This window comes from Girardinichthys multiradiatus, chromosome 6 (assembly GCF_021462225.1).
Source record: "Girardinichthys multiradiatus isolate DD_20200921_A chromosome 6, DD_fGirMul_XY1, whole genome shotgun sequence".
Taxonomy (NCBI): Eukaryota; Metazoa; Chordata; class Actinopteri; order Cyprinodontiformes; family Goodeidae; genus Girardinichthys; species Girardinichthys multiradiatus.
In genome coordinates, this window is record NC_061799.1 from 46,923,022 (window position 1) to 46,946,856 (window position 23,835).

General features: G+C 40.2%; 2 gene segments (V, D, J or C); both read left to right on the forward strand.

The window, feature by feature from the left end:
• The first annotated feature begins 352 nt into the window (after positions 1-352).
• On the forward strand, positions 353-1,009 carry LOC124870163. The segment is given in 2 exon segments: positions 353-494; positions 600-1,009. Coding segments are annotated over 2 exon segments (456 nt in total).
• A 19,142-nt stretch (positions 1,010-20,151) lies between these two features.
• LOC124869348 lies at positions 20,152-21,284 on the forward strand. The segment is given in 2 exon segments: positions 20,152-20,611; positions 20,897-21,284. Coding segments are annotated over 2 exon segments (417 nt in total).
• Positions 21,285-23,835: the final 2,551 nt, after the last annotated feature.

Consider the following 23,835-nt stretch of genomic DNA (forward strand, 5'->3'; position numbering starts at 1 on the left):
ACATCTGCATAGAGGTGTGAGTCAGTGTGCAGAACAGGTTAGCTGGGATACCTGAAAGAAGGGGTGGCAAAGTTTTGTGTTCAGCATTATCTAAAATCATTAAAGAATTGGTTGGAATATGAAGATCCAGCGCTGTTCGCTGATCATACAGAAATAGAGGGTTAATATTTACTGGTAGAATCAGCACCAGTAGTACACACAGAGTTCACAGACGGCAACCTATGAACACTGGCTAGACCTTTTCACCTAATGTGTTACAATGTAAGACACTTGGGGTGTTCAGACTCTGTACCCAGGGTACATCAGTCTCAATGACTTCTTCTGGGAAGGAAGAAGAGCCGGGGACATTCAGGGAGGAGCTGAGCTGTAACTGAACTCTAGAAGAGACACAAACGTCCACATTCAGCACAGTTTAACACACAAACTACAAATATCAACTCTGCTCAGCATGGACTATTATGGACTTTCTCTGCTCATTGCCTCACTTCTAACAGGTCAGATTGAAACTGGTACACAAATGTTGACTCCAAAGTATTTTAAATGTGATTTTATTTCCATTATTTTGAATTATGATAAATAATAAATGACTCCTCTTGTAGGTGCCAGCTGTCAGCATCTCACTAAACATGTGGATGAAGAGTTCACTTTAAAAGGCAGCTCTGTTACTCTGTCCTACAACTACTCCAGAAAAGCAGCTGCAGACGACTATTTTTTCTGGTATCGACAAAATCCAGGGGAACCACCAGAGTTCCTGATCTCTCATTCAGGAACTGGAATCCTAATGTCGAAGCCGGTGTCTGGAATGTCTTTTAAAGTGAGTGACGAAAATCAAGTTAATCTGCTGATCTCCTCTGCTGCAGTGACAGACTCTGCTGTGTACTACTGTGCTGTGAGGCCCACAGTGACAGGAAACACCAGAACTCTGTACAAGAACCTGCAGTACTCCACAACATCCACTAGAGGGCCTCACACACCGTTCCACCTCTCTGGTTTGTTAGGATTCATGTGAGAATCGAGCAGACATCAGTTTTTGCTGCATCTTGTACTCTGTGATAAGAAGGTTTAGATCATAAAGGATGGATGATTCTCCATGTTGGAGGTGCAGCCTGTGCAGGACAGCAGCAGAATGGACAGAGTGTTGTTCCACCATCAAGATGTTTCCAACCAGTCCTATCCGGCCACTGATCTTCTGGACAGATTTTTCTGTCCACAGCCAGTAAGCCTAATGATGCATTCAAGTACTGCTTGTTTACTGAATTTTTGAAACTTCATGCATAACATTGTTGATCATTTCAAATGGTTTTAATGTTAACTGTTGATTTTATTAAATAATGAAAATTGAACAATTATTAAGTGACTTCAATCTTAAAAAAAAAATTATTGTTTCACAATTAATTGTGATATATAAATAATAATTATGTGTTCAGTTAATAATGTCTGAAAATCAGTGAAGAAAATTAAGACACTGGAACCATTTAGAGAAGTTAAAATTTCAGCCAAAATGATTTTTAGATGGATGAACAATGCTTTCCATTGTTGGGTATTTATATATTTTTCTCATATTGATTTTCTTATTTTTCTGGTATTTCTGGGAACCAGTCAAGATAAATCAGAATGTAACAACATCTGTTATGAGTCATATGAAACAAGTAGCGTTAAATCAAGGTAGGTAAGATAACCTAACTATGTGCACTAAACAAACTTCTTAAACTTATGGTATTCAAGTGTGCGTGAAATCTAAAACCACAGCTGTGGTGCTGATCCACTCATTAACTTGACTAAATGAGGAAGAAAAGTGCAGGATTATTTAACTAATGACTAAAAGAGATTGTGTTGTGTGTTTGGGTCCCAGGCTTTTATTACAAATAATTCCAGCTGTGATACCACAACCCTGTGTGATGGAAGTAATGAATCAAACTAATTTAATGAAATGTGTCAGCACAAGGATTCTGTTTTTCCTGTAACCACAGCAGATAAAAACAAACCAGTATTCTATAAACGGGTCACTGTTATTTCAACAGTAGTCTTTGACCCTATTTGACCCATTGTCAATATTAAGCTGTGGCCACTATGGTTAATCAGCTAATAGTGAAAGCCCCAGCAGCTGACACCTGCCAATCATACTTGAGAGATTCAAATCTCCCAACCTACTCTTATATCCTGAACAGACCCTTTGTTCCTGCTGGGGACCTACTGTGTGACTCCAGTAGGAAGATAAACTAAATCACTTCCATAGACTCCGTCTCATTGGCCCCGACTGGTGTCAGGAGGGATTGAAGAACTTAAACCAGGGGAGTCTCTGCACAGCAGAGATTTGACCTTTGATCCTGTGCCTCTTCTCCTGAGCATAATTTCTTTATTTCTTGGGAAATAAACTGGGTTCCAGCATTGAAACCTCCAGCTGAAAAGCTGATGGGGTTGGTACTTTTAAATTTCCACATTTGAGATTCATAACAATGACCTTAGCGACATTTGATAATAAAAAAAGATTTAACAATGTTATATTCTAGAATTGTGCCACTCAAGATGGCAGCATGTTGGAGTAGCTCTTTTACTTTAATTCTAATATATTCTTTTTAAGAACTAATTCCTCTTATTCTCGATAAAAATGTATTTATTTGGACGATAATCCTCACCGGTATCGGATGCTGTGCAGCTGGAAGGATTTTTGCTCATACTTTTTACACTAGTTATGATGCATCACCACGGCAACGGGTTTTTGTTTTGTTTTTTACCACTGGGAGCAGCTGATTAATATCTCAAAAGCTTAAATAATGCTTCAACTACAACCCCAAATCCCAGATGAGTTGGAAAGGAAGCGCCATGGATGCAGAGCAGGAGCAAAGAGGAGAGAAAGAAGGAGGAAGTTTAAACCCTCTCATTCATCGATTATAATGGGCAATGTTCGGCTGCACCTCAAACTTTTCAACTTCCATCTCAGCCATGAACCCTTCTGCTTCTATATGTTTGTCTTCAACAAAATCAGAAAATGCTGATGCTACCTTTGCCTCCCCTTGGGAGGCAACTGGAGAGACTAAACCGTGTTGGACCATTTGTTCCTTACTGTACCTCCCAGTGTCATCTGCTACTATATAGTCCAGTATGGTCTGCTACCACAACTCCCAGCAGGAATTGCAGCTGATAGGAAGGGGCGCTGATGTCACAGTGGACTATATAAGGACACCGGAGACGCCCACCTTTGCTTTGCTGGAAACCGAGACCGGTTACCATGCAACAGAGGCACGCATCCTTCTGGAGAAGAAACTCACACGTTGGTTTTCATTAATTCTCCCCTCTGGCCAAAACTCATGGGAAACTCATCGAGTTAAACTTGCGAGGATAGGAAGACTGGCAAGTTTTATTTTACCGATCGAAGACGTGGATTTAACACGTAACCCAAGAAAAACCCACGGAGGTTTTCCAAGGAGACGAAATTTTCCTCTTTTTTTTCGTTCCAGTTGACTGAGCGATTTAGAATCACCACTTATAGTCCAATGTGTTCTACGTTGTATGTGCATGAAATGTCTTATTGAAACTTTGATTGCTGTTGGACTCTGAAGCCGCCGCGCTTTGAAGCTGTGCGTGTCTCACTGTGTTTGAACACCTGAGTCCAGACTCAGGTGAACTTAAAGTTAGACTGCTAGAACTGCTTGATTTAAATTTACTTCAATATAGATCAGAAGTGGCCAACTCCAGTCCACTTGAGTCAGTGTCCTGCATGTTTTTCTGTGGTCCATTATAACTGAATATTAATATTATCAATAAACTTTATTTATTATATTATTATAACATAAGTGTCACCATATGATCCACTGTACCAGATTATGGCATCAGCTAATTTGGATCTTCTGTCCCTTGGCAGTTTACAAAGTAGATATTTATAGTTAATAGAACATTAAATATATATATATATATATAATTGATGAGCCTGCTCCTACAGAAACAGATTACGGGTTGATGAGTAATTCAGATTTCTCAATCACCTCTTTTGCAGCAGAGACAAATTTAAAACATGTAGGATACCAGTTGTTGACTGGATCTAGTCCCCACTTCTATAGATAACTAAATGTACAACTTGACCTGTGCTGTGAAATAATGACTGTTAGCAACTATTAACAATTGTAATTAATTGATGTTAATAAAATCATTAGCAAAGTTTGAACATTTAATTTTAGCCAAACAACTTTCAGTCTGTCAGGTATTCTCCTGTGAATACCAGCCCATTGCTGCTCGATTGTAGAACAATAGGTGAAGGAGTGATTTGGAGCCCTGATGTTCCCAGACAGGAAGCCCTGCCCACATATACAAATAAACACACAACAACTTCCCTCCAGAATATAAGAATTCATTTACAAAATAATTCTCCAAGTTCAAATATTTCTATCAACAACTCTAACTAGAATAGCTACCCGCAACTAAACTACTGAGTTAAAAGGAAAACCGGTAAACTACAAAAAAGAAGCAATGGAATAAAACTGAAATTGAAACACTAAAATGATGCAGTTATATCACAATTCATTGTGAATATGTTTGTTCAAGAGCCAAGTTTTATTCTGAGTAATCTGGAATGTGTCATGGTTTTCTTTACAGATTTGACCCACATGCAGAATGACTCAGGAGGCAGGAGAAAAGTTTAACAAGTTTATTTAGACAGGAAGTGGGAATGGAGCTGGAACCGGGACAGGATGCACCAGAAGATGAAGGAAACGTGGTGGGCCGAGGGAGAACGATGCAGAGCCTGGGAGGACGGATTAGTTGCTGCTGAGTCACGGTAATAATCCAAAGTAAGTGGAGAGCTCTCTGGTGTAGTTTCTTGAGACTTGATGCAGGGTTCGCTTGCCTGAGGTCTTTAGGAGTCGAAGGGCTTGGGCTGTCCACTGGAACTTGATGCAAATCAATTGAAGGCTTGGCTGTCTTGACTTTGGCAGGAGGCTGACTGAAGCTTGAAGCCTGCAACAAAGAGACAGAGGAGCTTGGAGCCAGGACTAGGAAGTCACCTGAGAAGGAGCACAGGAAGAAGTGGGACAAACTGGAGTTGAAAAACTAGAGACAAGCAAGGATTCTGGCCAGGAGAAGTTACCACGAAGTCTCAGCCCAGCCTTCTTATACACCTCCAGTAGAATGTAGATTAGCAGCACCTGTTCACCTTCAGCACCTGTTGTTCACAAAATCAGAGGCTCTGGTGGCATCTAGTGGTGAATGAATGTTAATAGCAGGCATGAAACAACAAAAATCCCAGACTCCCGACAGAATGAGGCCAAATTAGCTTTAATCACAATTCAAATCAGACGGGTAAATAAAATAATAACAAAAATAATGTTTTAAAGAATGATTTGCAGAATTACGACTCAATAAACTTTTGGGCATTTGATTTCTAATGTTATGTTTTTAGCCCCAGTGACTGATTTGGTATGGATTTATGAACTCCCAAGATGACAAATGAAAATGTTTATCGACTCGTGATAAACTCTAGTGGTGACGAGAAATGAATATAAGCTCACAATTGGCTGTCCCAGGTATGATGAGGTCACATCCAGGTTAGTGGTTCAGCTGACCCAAAGAAAAGCTTATTTTGCTATTCTCTATGAGCCACATCTACTTTGAAATATCATTACTATAAATATTAATGTGTATATAAGTGCCAGCAGTGCGTTGTGGAACAATCGTGGAATGAACAAACGAGCTGTCGTAAGCACAGCTGAGCGAATGGTGGCAACAGTTTAGCAATAGCAGAGCTCATAGCTTTTCACTTAGCTCATTACAGATACCGGAGATGCATATTTTTTCTTCATTAAGAATCCAGGGTTCGCTGAGCAACATCCCGGATTTTGTTAATATTGGACATTCAAAGACCCTTTCTAATGTCTGTCCCAGTTCACTGTCGGTACGTTGCCCTGCGAGAGAATTTAAGTACACCCTTTCATCAAACTTTTTGACAGGTGGGCGGGACTTCCGGTGAGGGCGGGACCTCCGGTGGGGGCCATGTGGGCGCCATGTGGGCGCCATGTGGGCAGGAGGTCACGTGGTCAAGCAGGTGGTGTGTCCAGGGGGGCGTAACCGTGGATGCTGATTGGTTGTCGTCATTAGGGGCGATACCTTAAATGAGCCAATTAAAACACAGGGGTGTGTTTAAGGGTGTTATTAATAATCTGTATGTTTTTTCAGGCGTTAATACATCTACAAAAACAAAAAAAGACATGCATCCTTTTATATTTTTAAAGGTATAATCAACTTAATGTTGACCTATCACATGAAATCCTAATAAATGAACTGTGTAACCTGACAGAAATTGTAAGTTAATTTTGCTTTACAGCAGGACCTATTTGTTGAATATATGAGCCAGTCTAAATCCGTTCAAAATAGAAAAGACCTAAAAAGTAAATTAAAAGATTGTGCTTCACTACATCGATGGAACGAGAAAAACCTTCAGCTTCTGCGTCAACATACTGGAAAAGCAGCTGAAAGAGGTAAGACGAATATGAGATTAACAGAAAAAAAAAAAGAACTTCAGTATACTGTTTCCAAGTTATAAATTGACTAGCAATGATATGTTTTTTTTTAATCATGAGAGACTCAATTTTAGGAAAAAGGAATGATAATTTTAGTTACCTGTAGCTTTTCTAAAACATTTACTTTTTCATCTTAGAGTAAAAGGTTATTCAGGGAGTTACAGTTATACCATATCCAACTGTTAGGGGCGATGTCAGGAAGGGGCAGTTACGTCTGTTTCTTAGATAACATATCACCTTTGAACTCAAGAAGGGTTTTGGTCTTAAAAACATAGTCTTTGCAGTTGAGATAACACTGTCATGTTCTGGTATAAATACTGTGTGTAAATGTTGGGGCTCTGTTTCATTGGTTAACCTCAGTGTCAGGGTCTTCAAATGCTGAATGTCTTTGAACCATAACACTTGTTACATTGAAAAATACCAGTACTGACAAGAAAAAATGTCGGTAAATATTTCAGGAAACTTGAAATCGTGGCTTCTACTTCTGATAATTCACAAAAGCACAATGACATCTTTAAAAGTAAGTAAGTAAGTAAGTATTCATTTTTAAGAAATCATTAAATGCATGTGAATGTTCTCTAATTTTGTTTATATATATTGTTTATATATATATATATATATATATATATATATATATATATATATATATATATTTGTTTCTTTGTCATAGAACCCACCGCTGATGACCTTGATGATTTCATCTTGACACAATCAGATTATGGTAAGTAATTGTTAAATGCAATAAAATATGTATATATATATATATATATATATATATATATATATATATATATATATATATATATATATTATAGTTAACCCTTGACAATGTTTCAATTTATAGATTTGATGAGAGAGGTAAACCCGAATGATCAAGTTGGAGGGTTCAGCGGCTGGAATCGACAGTCAAAATTGAGAAGGCGAATTATTTCCAAACAAGAAAAAAACCCCAACAACATCTGAACTTTCTTCTAACACAGAAATTAAAACTGATTCTTTGAATACTCCTCCGTCAATTATCATCATTTCCCCTGAAGACACACCGGATAAGTTACCGGCACCTCCAGAAAGTAAGTAAGTCCTAGGAACTAACTATTTTTCTTTGAGAGTGAATGTATTTTAAACCTCAGATAAAAACTGTTTACAGATTCGACTGAGAGCTCTGTGGAAGACACAGCTGTCGAGCATGAGCAAGGTAAGGAAATAAAAATTAAATAAAAACTATATATATATATATATATATATATATATGTATATATATATATATATATATATATATATATATGTATTTTAAGCATAGTTCAATAAAATGTCATATAAACCTGTTTACAGATACATCCAAAGATGCCACATTGAATCCATACACCAGAAGGTCGCTTTTCAAAGATCAAGACAGCTTTCAGCAGAGAGGCACCGTTTCAGTTCAACAAGAAGTGAAATCTGGAGGTTTTACCGCAAAGAATCAGAGTAAGATAAAAAAAAAAACTTGTGTATTTTAAAAACTATTTTTCGTTTTATTTATGAACGCTGTGCAGCGCAGCGTAAGATAACTTTTATTGTCTTCTGTTTTTACAGAATATTTAACCCCGGCCAAAAGACAGCGACTCTCTGCGCTACAAAGCAGAGCAACACTAGTGAGTGGATTAATGAAAGGTACGTTTTAATTCATACATACATACTGAATTAATTTGAATTCCTTTGTTTTTTTTCCAGCTTTAATGTGATTATTTCAATATATATATATATATATTTATTATCTATTTATTTATTTTTTGTTCATTGTCCTTACAGAGGTAACGTTGATGGTAGGACAGATTGGTCACAGAAACGGACAGCGCAGGAAGACAGTCTCTACAGTCTCACGGGATCTTCGTAATAAGGCCTCATCGTTAACGCTTCTGGCAGCATGTCAGATTCTGTTAAAGAAGCATTTTGGTGACATCAAGGTGATTTTAAACTCAACTGATCACTGTGTTTTTTTTTTTTGTTTTTTTTTCTGTAGGTTAGTTTTATTTTTTATTTTTTCTTATGTTCATAGAAATGGATAACCGAATCAGACTTGCCCTGGATGAAATAAGAAATTTAGTTAATGAACTTAATGAAATTCCCGTTAATGCAGAAGTAGCAGATAACATAGTTTTAAATGCATCTCCTGCTAACAGTGAAAATGTAATAAATGAACATCAGCACGGTGACGTTTTAAATGTAATCAATCAGGCTCTTTACGATTTAAATAGCGCATTTTGTCCACTCAGTATTGAGCAAAATGATTCACCTGACACTCATCAGAATCCTTTTACGTCACACGCCGCAGATCATCACGGGGGTCATTTCAATACGGACGTAGCAGTTAGTTCTGATCAAATAGAGCGAGATCCTCCAGCTGTGGTTGAACGTGAACATTTTAATAACCTTGAAATAAGGAGACCTTTTACCATACCGCCGCCCTGTCCAAGTAACGTTCCAGATTTAGCAGCATTCTATACAGACATCATGCGTATTATAAATGAATTAGCCGACGCTGCGAGATCGTTAACCAGACGTAACGACGTTGTGCAGCTGGAATTAGTGGGTGAAAATCTCAATCGTCACATCACATTTACTGTTACAGATGATGGAAATATGATCCTGCCTGCTTTCGAAAACTTCCTCGACGATTTAGTACAATCGAATGCAAATATACCTGTAGATAATAACATGGAATTTGTTCTTCAGGTTGTTAATGACCCAGCAGGAGGTTCTAAGCGTAAAGCTGCAGGAACGTTAGACTGTGAACTGTTTAATAAGAAAATGCGTCATTTGTATATTATAAACAATACCGGTAATCAGTTATGTTTTGCAATCAGCCTCGCACACGTCTCTGATCCTGAGCTCACGGATCACCGTGCTGTAGAACTGGGGAGGAGATGGCAGCATCAGGCAGGCCTTGACGAGCAAACAGCAGTTACTTTTAGTGATATTGGTAAATTTGAAACCATTCTGAAGAGAAAAATTGTAGTGTTTCACAGAACCACGGGCTCTACTGCTCTGTGTAAATTTGAGACCAGTTTCCCTGATCGTTCAAACCCTCTGTTTTTGCTGTTATTTCAAGGTCATTACTATGGGATAAAAAATCTCAAAGGTTTTATGGGGTGCAGATATATTTGTAATTACTGTTACACCAGCTATGATAATGCAAATACACACCATTGTGAAGGTTATTGTTCAGTGTGTCAAACATATAAATGTATGCAAGAGATTAGCAATCCTGTAAGCTGTGCAGGCTGTCAAAGAATCTGTCGTAATTCTTCATGTTTCAGCAGACACAGGGAACCGCGCATCAGAAATAGTGCTGAAAGGCCTATGAGTGACTGTGAGTTGGTAAAACTCTGTAAAGTATGCAAACGGATATACGTTATTCCAATCAGTAAACCGAATAAACCACACGTGTGTAATGTAAAATGCAGTATTTGCGGTGAAAATGTACCCCCCAGCCTAGACATTACATGCGATGATCATAAGTGTTACATTCTGCCTTGCAGTGCAATTAATCAGCTTGATGATAAACTGATTTTTTATGATTTCGAATGCTTCGTCAATGAGAGCGGCGTGCATACCCCCTTTCTGGTCTGTGCTAAAACATTGAAAGGTGATAAATGGTACGCTTATGGACTGAATTGCACCCAAAAATTTCTTTTCCATTTCAGGAGACCGAAGTACAAAGGCTTCACCTTAATAGCTCATAACGCGCGGGGGTACGATAGTTACCTGATTCTCACAGCAATGCTGCAGTTAGGTATTAAACCACATATCGTCATGGTAGGAAGTAAACTTCTCTGTTTAACCGACCCTGATTACAGGTTAAAATACATTGATAGCCTGTCCTTCATGTGCATGAAGCTTAGTGCCATGCCGAAAGCGTTAGGCTTTACCGATCAAAGCAAGGGTTTTTTTCCCCACCTATTTTCCTCTGAACAACATCTCCAGTATGTGGGGGCTTTTCCTCCTCCATCCTGCTACGCTGTAGAACGCATGAGTCTTCAAGAACAACAGGTGTTTAGCAGCTGGTACAGAGAAGCGAGCAAAGAGGTCTTTGACTTTAAGAAAGAAGCTATTCGTTATTGTAAAAATGACGTTGAAATTCTTTTTCAAGGATGCTTAAAATTCAGAGACGAGTTCTTTAAGGAGACAAGTGTGGATCCGTTTAAAAGTATCACAATAGCATCAGCCTGCATGAAGGTTTTTGTAACCAATTTCCTTCCTCCTCAAACCTTAGCCATTCCATCACCTCTGGACTACAGACGTAGCAGTAAAACGTTCTCCAGCGCGTCCATTCAATGGCTCGGCTGGATTGCAGACAGCAGAGCCATATTTATCGAGCATGCATTAAATAGGGGTGAAAAGAAAATCGGGCCATATTCAGTGGATGGGTATGCAGAGATTAACGGTGTCAAAGTTGCGTTTGAATTTTATGGCTGTTTTTTCCACGGCTGTAAAAAGTGTTACATGCCTCATGACAAGTGTCCGTTGAGAGGGGTCGCATTTGAACAGTTTTACGCAGCCACTGTTGAGAGAAGCAAGGTGTTACAAACTGTGTACGGCCTTCGTCTCGAGGTCATATGGGAGCATGAGTGGACTGAAATGAAAAAATCAGACCCAGGGGTGATCAGCTTTCTTGAGAAAGTTAATGCACCCGAACCGCTATCCCCCCGGGATGCGCTGTATGGTGGACGCACCTGTCCTATGAAGTTGAGGTACACAGCGGAACCGGATGAAACTGTACACTATGTGGATTACACATCTCTGTACCCTTATGTAAACGCCAACTGCGTTTTCCCCCTCGGACACCCCACCATCATTTACAAAGATTTTGATGACCCCAGCAGCTACTTCGGTATAATCAAAGCTGTGGTCTACCCACCACGTAACCTGTTGTTCCCTGTTTTACCTTACAGAACATCCCAAGGTAAACTTGTGTTCACTCTCTGCCGCTCATGCGCTGAATTAAATAACCAGTCAGGTCCCTGCATGCATAATGATCAAGAAAGAGCTTTGATGGGTGTGTGGGTGACTGTAGAGTTTTGTAAAGCTTTGGAGTGTGGTTATCGTCTTGCTAAAATCACAGAGGTGTGGCATTTTGAAAAGAGAAGTGATACAATTTTTAAAGGTAACATTCATTGCTTTTTAAAGGGTAAGCAGGAGGCTTCAGGCTATCCGTCTGAAGCAGTGGATCAGGAGAGTAAGTCAAAGTATATAAGCGACTACAAACTGCATCAGGGCATCCAATTAGACCCTGAGAAAATCGAGGTGAATCCTGCCAAAAGGCAGGTTGCAAAATTGTGTTTAAACAGTTTTTGGGGGAAATTTGCGCAAAGAAGTGATCTGTCTCAGACCACAGTCATCACTAACCCTGAAGACTTTTTCAGCTTCATGTTCTCGAGTAAATACAGGGTTAACTATTTTCATTTTTTCAACCCTGAAATGTGTGTAGTGCAGTGGAACTACAGCAAACGTGTCATATATCCACCAAGTAAGACAAATAATGTGTTTATAGCAGCATTCACCACCGCTTATGCACGTTTAAAACTTCTCAGCAGCATGGAGAAGTTACAGGACAGATTGATTTATATTGACACGGACAGTTTGATTTATGTGACAAAAAGTGGTGAAACTCCTCTGGAATTGGGGAATTATCTGGGTGATCTTACTGACGAGTTAGATGGTGACAGCATTTCGGAGTTTGCATCGACAGGACCCAAGAGTTATGCATACCAGACCAAAAACCGTAAAAATGTAATGATACGTGCTAAAGGCATCACTCAGACGCATGAATGCAGCGAGAGGGTCAATTTTGACAGCATCAAAGGGCTGGTCGAGGGCTACTTACAGGGGTCAAGTGAGGGTGTCATTGAAATCCCTCAACACACGATCAGGAGGGATAAAAAGAGATTCCGTTTGACAAACGCGACATTTCTTAAAAAGTTTCGACTGGTGTATGATAAGAGACGTCTTTTTTCTGACGGGACAACTCTGCCTTTCGGTTATTAGAGTTGAAGAAGAAATAAAATAAAAAGTCACATGGATTTACAGGAGATTGATTTTGATCCTAGATTTAGAGCACCTTTCTCATGTATGATAGTTGGACCCAGCGGCTGCGGGAAAACTTTCTTTGTAAAAAAGTATTTTACAAAACTGTAATCATGTCATGGATATTGTTCCAGAAAATATTGTATGGATTTACACATCTTTTCAACCCATGTATGCTGAATTGCAGAAGATGAATAAAAATATTACCTTTGTGGAAGGATTGCCTCATTCTTTTGAAGATGAAAACCTGTTTCCTCCTGATCAGAATCATCTGATTATTCTAGACGATGTTATCGCTCAAGCCTCAGATGATGAAAACGTGATGAAAGTCTTTACCCAGTTTCGTCGCCATCGTAATATGAGTGTTATGATGTTGACTCAGAATGTTTTTCATCAGGGAAAGTTCAGTCGCACTATTAGTTTGAACTGTAATTATATGGTGTTGTTTAAGAACCCGAGAGATAAGCTGCAGCTGAATATACTGGCCCGCCAAATGTTTCCATCTCAAAAGGGTCTCTTCTTGGAGAGTTTTGAAGACGCAACGAGAGAAGCTCATGGATATTTAATCATCGATTTTACGCCTACCTGCCCAGAACATTTCAGACTGAGAACGGGGATACTTCCTCAGCAGTGGCCTGCTGTGTACGTACCCAGAACAAAGTAAGTCATCATGTCAGCGCGTATAAAAAGGAATTTACCATTATTCAGAGCTTTGTACCAGGCCTGTCCACAGAAACGTAAAGATATTCTCGCACACAGCTCTCCCGACTTTATTCAGGCTCTGTGCGAGATTGCACTGAATATCCTAAAAGGTAAAATTAAACTATCACCCTCTCAACACCGACAATTGAAGAAACAAAGAAATATCATCAGATTGTTGGGTGATAAAAGAACCGGGATAAAAACTAAACAGTTGGCTCTCAAAAAGCAACGAGGTGGTTTTATTCTCCCCATCTTAACGGCTCTTGCACCCTTGATCGGTGATCTAGTGGGTGGTATAATCAGGAGATAATGTCTCTCAGAACATCGCAGAAGATGTTTCTCATTTCCCCTCATCAATTCAAGCGTCTGACCCAGTCAGACACGTCCATCAGACAGACGGCGGAGGAGAATTTGGATGCTGAAATGAGAGCGATATTAAACGAGCCGGGTTTGACTTCTTATGAAAACATCAAGAGATACGATGCTCTTCTCCAGAGGTATCTGACTTTACTTAAGCAAGGTGTCAAAGAAGAAAAACAGCGGGTCAGTTTAACGCTGCAGCGTGACACAGAGGTTCCTGAACATGAGCGGTCCCAAGAAAAACAAGGCCCAGGGCAGGACGAGGCCCCTAAGGATCAGGTTCTTACGGAAGTACTGAAAAGCCTACCTAAACATAACCGTAAAAATGCCGAGTACATTTTGAAGAAATTATCCGAAAGAAGTGAGAGTTGGACTTCGCGAGGTGAATTTGTATTTAACGGAAATATTATAAAGGGGTCCCACATGATTGATTTGTTGAAAAATCTCATGCTTCCGTTTAAAAAATCTGGAGCATCACAAACCCGAGGATGGTCTGATTTTCTACACTCCATGTCAGAAGTAAACATACCTATATCTTCAGTCATTAACCCTTATGCTCGTGAAGAATATAGACGTTTTAAAACAGAGGGTACATCGATTGAAAATGAGGGTACACCCCCCAGCGTTAAGCAGAGAAGAAAAAGAAGAAGAAGGCAGATAACTCATTCTCCCTACTGGTCGAGATCTGAGCTGGAAGATCCAAAAAATGCTGATGGGAGATCAAAAAGGTCTCTTCGTAAGACGACACTACCACCCCGATGGATTACATTTTCACCATAAACCGTTATAAGAAAATGAAACATGTAGTCTATTTCTTTTATTCAATAAAATATTTATTGATTATATTTTTCAAGTCTAACTTCGTTCTCTACTTCACACACTAACATATGATATCATTACACAAATATTAAATCATAAGAAGAAAAAAAAAACAATGAAAAAAAAAAACAAGACATTTTAAATTCCATAACAATCCAGAAACATCTCCAAAGAGCATGTTCCGTGAGTATAAAATGTACAACTTTGATTAATGACACATTTCTGATATTTTTTCACAAAGATAGATACCATTAAATCATTCTTAATCACATCTCCGGTGTATTTCGACAACACTTGCTGCATTGATAATCCGCACGCTCTATGACATAGATAAAAAATGCAATGGTGACCGCACACAGTGGAAAGAGTGTTTTGAAGCTGATTATTATGATACAATATTTTTGAGGATCTGTCTTCTAAAAATGTTACGATGCTTGACGGGTAGAAATCGAAATCCGGAGAGAATCCATAAGAGTCAAAAAAGCTGGATTGACCATTCTCATCTAATGTCAGAGCTAGCCAGTGTTCCCCCGGCATGTGTGAAGGATGTGTATTCACGATAAAGTAGGCCGGCCCTGGGAATTTGTCAGCTAGCAGCGGCAGCTGGTCGCACGGCCATACACCACAAAACAAATCTCCCAGCAGATGACGCATCAGGCTCTCAATTTCATGATTATTCATGCCTGATTAGATTAATAATAATCCACCAGCACACGCCTCTTTGAATCAATCTCTAAAATAGAGTCATAACAAGCGTAGATGATCAGCGTGGTGGTATGAGGCAACGGGTTTCTGAAGCGCATTTCCAGTCTTAAATTTCCACTGGAAACTGGAGATAGAGCATCTGTATCCTCACCCGGGTTAAGATTAAATGTGAATAGAGAGTATCCTTGATTAAATTCCTGACGTGATATACTCAGTGGAAGATCTTTTAGATGTCGTCCTGTAGCCGTAAACAAGTTGTAATACTCTCTCACTGAATGACCTTGGTTAAAATTGGGCTGGAAGGCCTTAGCAGGAATTTGTCTGCCATCCTTACACAAAGCTAAATATTCCATATCAAAATGATTAAAGTCAAACGGATTGAGATTGCGTGTTCCTGTAAAAGCGTCAGGATCCAGTAACGCAATCACCACATACTTGGGAAAGATGCCTAAGAAAAGATTCTCTTGGTTGCATACCCTTGAATTTTCAGGGATGGAATATGTTTTTACATTCACACGTGAAAGTGGATAGAGAGCATTTGCTTTCATTAAAGCTGAAGCGTGCCCCAGTCGTACAGCTGGAGAGACAGTAACTTTTTTGATAAAAAGAGATGCTCCTAATATCCTGAGTTTGTAAGTGGAGTCTCTTGCTGCCATGAGACAAAAGGCATCGTTGGCTCTTGTAAGTTTAATTTTAAGGTCAACAGAGTTTAAAAGAAGTCTCTCACAGAAAAATATGTCTGCATGCAGGGGGCCTAGGAGATGTACCTCCCTGGAATTTGCCGTAAAGCCTGCTCTGCTGTTAAGACCTTGGTTAGGCCCGTTAGTTGTAACAATAGAGTTCAGAGCCCCTGCAGTGTCTTTATAAAAAAGACCAGAGCTAAACTGGGTTTTTAAAGAATCCTCAGAAAAGTTTAACAATGTCTCAATCATGGCTCTATATGGATGTGTAGCGCTGGATTGTGAAATCAATCGATCTCCGAGAGTGACATTACACTGACTGAAGATGGTGTTTAACGGGTAGTTGATGAGCCCTACAGGTGCATCATCTGGCAGGTTTGTTCCATCCTCGTTAGTAATTTTCACTCTGAGATGCAACAGCATATCGTTGAGATCTAGATTCTTTTCTCCATCTCCCGGAATGAAAAACTCGATCGGCCCTCCATCAGTGATTGCTGATAAAGGCTGGATCTCGGTGTAAATTTTATCTTCGATCGATAGCTGCGTCATCGGGGCAGAAAATAAGTCCAACTCTGCCAGCGTGCACTCTGATGATTTGTTATGTAAAAGAGCCATTATTTAAATATATCAAAACTTGCGGATGACTTCCTTCCTCTTCGTTTGTCAGCTGTGACTGATCTCCTTTTTCGCGTTTGTCGTTGTTTTTTAACCGTCCTTAAACGATCACCAGGGAGTCTTGTTCTGGGTCTTTTGGATAAAACCATAATTCCTGAACCTTCTTGACCGTCGGTGTGTGTAGAACCACTCATTTTATTCACGGCTCTACCGATGACATCCGAAGCGATATTTGATGCAGCCGTTTTAAGATGGGGTTTTGCAATAACAAATCCTTTTTTAACCAGAGGGGATACGAAGCGGAATAATTTTGAAAATAATGATCCAATTCCGCGTCCGTACATGACCGGGGCCCCATAAAACCCTGGCAGATTACCGCCTGATTGACTTATATAGTAATTTACAAAGCGATTTGGATCACGTCTCAGACTTAGATGTGCCATGTTCTCTCTTGCCTGCTTGATGCAGTGTTGAATGACCAGCGTAATATGAATGATAATCAATCAGTCTTAGAGGTTATATACATATCTCTGGAATAGTTTATACAAATAAAATTTATCTCAGGCTACGTTGTGATATCACCGGTCTGAAGTGTAGTCTTATGACGGTCTTTCCATAGACGAAATTTACAGGAACGTTTTGGTCCGATTTAATTTCTATATTGATATTTTCAATATGTCTTCTGGAGACTGGAAGGTAGTGGGCAGGGTTAAACGTCTGAGTAATCATATCACTGAATTTGCCTTGTACTTTGACGGTCCGCAGTAAAGGTGCAAAAGTGTCGCCTACTATTTGCGGGCTGACCACGTCGCTGTAACAGTATAGGTGATAGAAACCAGCCTTTATATCCGCCGGAAAAGGAGCCAGTTTTGGTTCAGAAACATGAATCCATTCGTATGATCCATGCGTATTGATCTCCACATCACCAACCTTCCTCCATTCAAAGTAGGCATCATAATCCGGTTAATTATGCCATGTATGAGGATATGAAATCTCTGCTAATGCAACCATCCATTGGCCTTCTAAATCAATATGTTGAGCTAAATTTACACGGAAACTTGAACTGGTATTATTTTTGAACACTTCCATGCTAGCATTAGATGGAAGAGTAACGTAAAAGCCATCATCCTCTACCTGACGGTTCATGATGCTGTGTCAACTGTGAGGTTTAGTGCAAACCTTTTTATACGTTTCGAAGTTCATCAAACTTGATCCAACTGTTGAATTTCTCAGGCCAGTTTTTCCAGCTTACAAAAACCTGTTTGACTCCCTTGACCGTACGTCGTTTTAATATTTTTTCCACTTGATACATCTTATCGTTAAATATTTTTACTTTTTGAAGTTCCTCAGCGTAAAAGGAACCCTCGATAGGTTCTCCATCCAAATCTTTGAGTTTGTATACAGGAGGAGATCGGGGTATCCGGTCATAGACTGTAAACACTTCATCCGTAAAACTCTGTTCGTATTTTTTGTCAAACACTCCACGGACCTTGGATATTCTGACAAGATCCCCTTGTTTAAACGTTGTCACTGAGTCCTTGCAATATCTGTTGGACTTGACATCAAACAGATTCTGAAACACTTGAAAGGCATTTTCTGGGGTCACTTCCATAGGGCTCATTTTAATGCTGGAGTGGTAGGAATGGTTGTAGCTTTTAGCTAGGTTTTGCAGTACATCGACGTACCGCCGGGTGTTGTTAGCTGTAAAATATCTCCACATCCTTGTTTTTAATGTGCGGTTAAATCTCTCGACCACTGAAGCTTTTGCTTCACTCACTGTGGCAAAATGTTCAATACCGTGTTTCTCCATTAAAACCTTAAATTTCTTGTTAAAAAATTCTTTACCGGCATCAGTCTGAAGTTTTTTGGGGATCTGACTTTCTGTAAAAACTGATTCAAATGCCTTTACCACCTCAGCGGCTGTTTTCCTCTTCAAAACTCGTACATACGCCCTTTTTGAAAAGATGTCAATGACTGTTAATAAATAATTATAACCATCATTTTCCATGGCCAGAGCTTGCATGTCACAGAGATCAGCCTGGAACTGCCTCAATGGTCTGGTGACAAAAACTCTGTTTCTCGGGAACTTTATTCTTGCAGGTTTATGTAGAGTATAGGTATCTTCTCCTGATAAAAAATCTTTAACTTTTTCAACCGCAACCTTCTTTCCCGTTTCATCTTGCATAACCCTCCTCAGCCTATCTACACCCCCAAAACTTCCCGAATTTGAAGGGCTATAATATACTTTCTTCATCAGCTGTCTTCCTGCCATCTCTGCCTTATGCTCACTCTGTCGATTACTTGTTAAATAATGAGAAAAAACACACAGGAGGGTAGAGTTGTAATCAACTGAGGGTCCTATTTAGCACCATTCACTCATTTTTCTTTCACGTTCTGTCAATATTCTGAAATGCCCCTAACCCTGACCTGGTATACTCTCCCTCGACTCCACTGACCTCTGGTGTGCCGCATGGATCCATTCTGGGGCCTCAGAACTTGACCCCCTCCGTAGGGTAGGCTATGTATTGGAGGGAACACCCGGGATTACGGGGAGGTGCCAACTTTGTCACCTAGTTTGAGCTCAACAAGTTTCACATCAACACCACCAAGACAAAGGAGATGTTGACTGACTTTTGCAGAAAGTTCACAACAACTTCAGCAGGCAACATTCAGGGCTTGGACACTGAGATGGTGGAGGAGAACAAGAACCTGGTTGTTCACGCAACAATAATCTGAAGTGGTCCACAAAAACCAAGGACCTGCACAAGAGTGTGCAGTCCCCGGTAAAAACTTTCTTTGACACTGTGGTGGCATCTGCAGTTCTTCATGCTGTGATCTGCTGAGGGGCTGGAAGCAGGCCAGAACAAGACTGAACAAGGGGTGCTTAGGAGAGCCAGCTCTGTCCTGGACCATCCTCTGGACCTCGCTGAGGAGGTGTGTGAGATGATGATATTCACAAGGCTGAGACCCATCATAGATGGAGAAGCTCCTTAGCAGCAGGTTACCACACCCACACTGCAGGACAGAGCAGCAATAATACATTTTAAGATTTTGAGAAATTACAATGTGTGCTGAAAATATATACTTTTCCAAACAGATTCATACAAACAATAAGAAAAAAGATTGTTGCACTGGTATGACTGATATGCATCCATTCATTTATGGTAAATTTTAAAGTTAAATTAAATAACATGGAACATTTTGTATCATTTGGTAGAATTAATGTCTATAGTGTATCAAACTATTTCATTATCTAGTTCAGACACAGCGGACAAACAGAAAATTTCCTGGACTCTCTTCAACAGAAAGTTACTGTTTTTTCCTGATGTCTGCAGCAGCTGTTCACTGTTAACCATTAAATGTCTGAGCTGTGATCATTTCAAGGCTGACAGACGTTTGTTTGAAGCCACAGAGGCTCACACAGAAAACCATGAGAAAGTAAAAAAACAGAAGGTTCATGAGTTTGAGCTTAAAGCTACAAAATTTGTTCAGGTTTGGTTTTGGTGTTTTTCTCATCCAGAAACAGTCAGAGATCAGGACAGAAAAGGACTCCCACTGTCAAATGAATTCAATAACCAAAGCAGACAGAACAGATAGTGTGAGGAAGATGATGTCACTTGATCACTGTGTCACATTTCCTCTGTTTGTTGTCACATTAAAATTGAGCTTAAAGCAGGAAGAACAAATGCCTTTAAAGGATCTGATTGCAGGAAATCCCTTGAAGTAATGAGGCCAGTTTAATCTGGTCTTCAGCAACATTTCTCTCTTCCTTTAGGAGTCGGCTGTGAACATCTCACTGCAGTCAAGGATGAAGAGTCCAGTTTAGAAGGCAGCTCTGGTCCTCCATCCTACAGATACTCCAACACTACAGCTGCTGCTGATCATTTCTTCTGCTATCAACAATCTCCAGGAGAACCAGTTCCTCCTGCACATCTGACCCACTGACAGTGTAACTCCACTAGAGGGCGACATGATCCAGTAGGCGGTGCTCTACCTGTGCTCTGTGCTCCAGCATTGTGTCAATAATAAGTGGTGCTGTGAAGAGAACAATTGTCAGACTGAATGTTGAACATCAGCTAGTTTCTCCTGCTGATTTAAACCTTGTTGGACAGATGGAACATTGGCTGTGGATTATTCTTGCTGCTCTTTTCTTTGGTAAGATAGAAAGCTCAACAAGTTTCCTCTTCAAACACTTGAACACATTACTGAGCTCTACATGAAGAGCTTTTAATGTTCCTTCTACAGAAGATCAGAGCAGATCATTTCTGCTGCCATTTGTTACCTTGTAGAAACACCTGATATGGTTCAAAGTGACAATGATCAGTGAAAATGACATTTATTCTACATGTAATAGAAGTCTTTAAAGCTGCTGATTGTTCTCCTTTAATCAATCATCTTCATTGATTCATCTCTTCCTCTGCATGTTCTGTTCTTCTCCAGAGTGTAAAGGAGACACAGTGAAGCAGCCAGAAGGAGATGTTGCTGCTGAAGGAGAAACACGGACTCTGGAATGTACTTATGAAACCAGTGATCCTTTTCCAAGATTGTTCTGGTACAAACAAAACAGAAATGACTTCCCAAAGTACATCTTGAAACGTTCTGGAGAGACTGTAGAGGCTGCTCCAGAAATAAACACTAAGAGATTCTCAGGAAAACCTCAGCAAAAGTCCTTTGATCTGAAGATCCAGGATCTCCATCTGTCTGACTCTGCTGTGTACTACTGTGCTCTGCAGCCCACAGTGACAGGAAACACCAGAACTCTGAACAAGAACCTGCAGAGTAAAGACAAGACAATGCTCCACAACAGCCACTAGAGGGCCTCATACAGTCTTCCACCTCTATACAGGTCCTTCTCAAAATATTAGCACATTGTGATAAAGTTCATTATTTTCCATAATGTCATGATGAAAATTTAACATTCATATATTTTAGATTCATTGCACACTAACTGAAATATTTCAGGTCTTTTATTGTCTTAATACGGATGATTTTGGCATACAGCTCATAAAAACTCAAAATTCCTATCTCACAAAATTAGCATATCATTAAAAGGGTCTCTAAACGAGCTATGAACCTAATCATCTGAATCAACGAGTTAACTCTAAACACCTGCAAAAGATTCCTGAGGCCTTTAAAACTCCCAGCCTGGTTCATCACTCAAAACCCCAATCATGGGTAAGACTGCCGACCTGACTGCTGTCCAGAAGGCCACTATTGACACCCTCAAGCAAGAGGGTAAGACACAGAAAGAAATTTCTGAACGAATAGGCTGTTCCTAGAGTGCTGTATCAAGGCACCTCAGTGGGAAGGAAAAAGTGTGGCAGAAAACGCTGCACAACGAGAAGAGGTGACCGGACCCTGAGGAAGATTGTGGAGAAGGGCCGATTCCAGACCTTGGGGGACCTGCAGAAGCAGTGGACTGAGTCTGGAGTAGAAACATCCAGAGCCACCGTGCACAGGCGTGTGCAGGAAATGGGCTACAGGTGCCGCATTTCCCAGGTCAAGCCACTTTTGAACCAGAAACAGCAGCAGAAGCGCCTGACCTGGGCTACAGAGAAGCAGCACTGGACTGTTGCTCAGTGGTCCAAAGTACTTTTTTCGGATGAAAGCAAATTCTGCATGTCATTCGGAAATCAAGGTGCCAGAGTCTGGAGGAAGACTGGGGAGAAGGAAATGCCAAAATGCCAGAAGTCCAGTGTCAAGTACCCACAGTCAGTGATGGTCTGGGGTGCCGTGTCAGCTGCTGGTGTTGGTCCACTGTGTTTTATCAAGGGCAGGGTCAATGCAGCTAGCTATCAGGAGGTTTTGGAGCACTTCATGCTTCCATCTGCTGAAACATTTTATGGAGATGAAGATTTCATTTTTCAGCACGACCTGGCACCTGCTCACAGTGCCAAAACCACTGGTAAATGGTTTACTGACCATGGTATCACTGTGCTCAATCGGCCTGTCAACTCTCCTGACCTGAACCCCATAGAGAATCTGTGGGATATTGTGAAGAGAACGTTGAGAGACTCAAGACCCAACACTCTGGATGAGCTAAAGGCCGCTATCAAAGCATCCTGGGCCTCCATAAGACCTCAGCAGTACCACAGGCTGATTGCCTCCATGCCACGCCGCATTGAAGCAGTCATTTCTGCAAAAGGATTCCCGACCAAGTATTGAGTGCATAACTGTACATGATTATTTGAAGGTTGACGTTTTTTGTATTAAAAACACTTTTCTTTTATTGGTCGGATGAAATATGCTAATTTTGTGAGATAGGAATTTTGGGTTTTCATGAGCTGTATGCCAAAATCATCCGTATTAAGACAATAAAAGACCTGAAATATTTCAGTTAGTGTGCAATGAATCTAAAATATATGAATGTTAAATTTTCATCATGACATTATGGAAAATAATGAACTTTATCACAATATGCTAATATTTTGAGAAGGACCTGTAGGTTTCTTATATTATACCAAACCAAACATCATCGTGTTCTTGTTCTGAGGTTCTTTCTCTTCTTGGTTGCTGAGATAAACTGTAGAAGATTCCATGTTGAACAGAGGAAGGTGATTGGCCAGTGGAGGGTGATGTTCTTCTCTAAGAGTCCTTTATGATTAGGACTCTCCTGTCCTGGATCCATTCAGGGTCCCATTAGTGACCAAATATCTGCTTAGAGCTAAGCTTTTAGTTTGAGGAATCAGTTTCTATAACTAGTTGGTGTGTCTTGTGTTTCTGGGCTTAAACACAACACTCTGTTTTGGATCTCATCTGCAGTGGTTTGTACTGGTTTTGTTCTGGCAGTTTACTGTTGGGCTGCATGGTGGCTCAGTTTTTGTAACACTGTTTGGAGCAAGAAGGTTATTGACACCTTTCTATTTACCACTACATGAGTGTGTTTTCCCCAGCTTCCTCTTACAGTCCAGTGTATGAATGGCTGTTAGTCTTTGCTATGGACTGACAACCTGTCCAGGTTCATCCCACCTCTTGATGAAGATACACCTTACTTGGAGTCACGTGGGTACGATGAACAAGATGGCGGCAGCTTGAGGACCGACCAAACCTCGACGAAATAAATAATAGCATCTAAAGAAATATAGGCTCAAACTATATGGAAAATAGGCAGATTCCTAAATATTATTAACAGAAGGTGATGTTGGGACCACAGCCATGGGTTTCAACACTAAAACTCCGGTACATACTTTCCTGGAACTTTTCAAAATAAAGTGAATTAACCTTCTTCCAGCACAGCCAGGAAAGGGGGTAACTGCGGACTTCCTGTGGCGCCATTACCCAAATAAAAGCCCCCACCTTTCCACAAGTCTTTCTCTTCCATACGGCCTTCCAGAGGTACCGGATAGGAGAGAAACACAGCGTGCTGAGGTCTTTTGCTG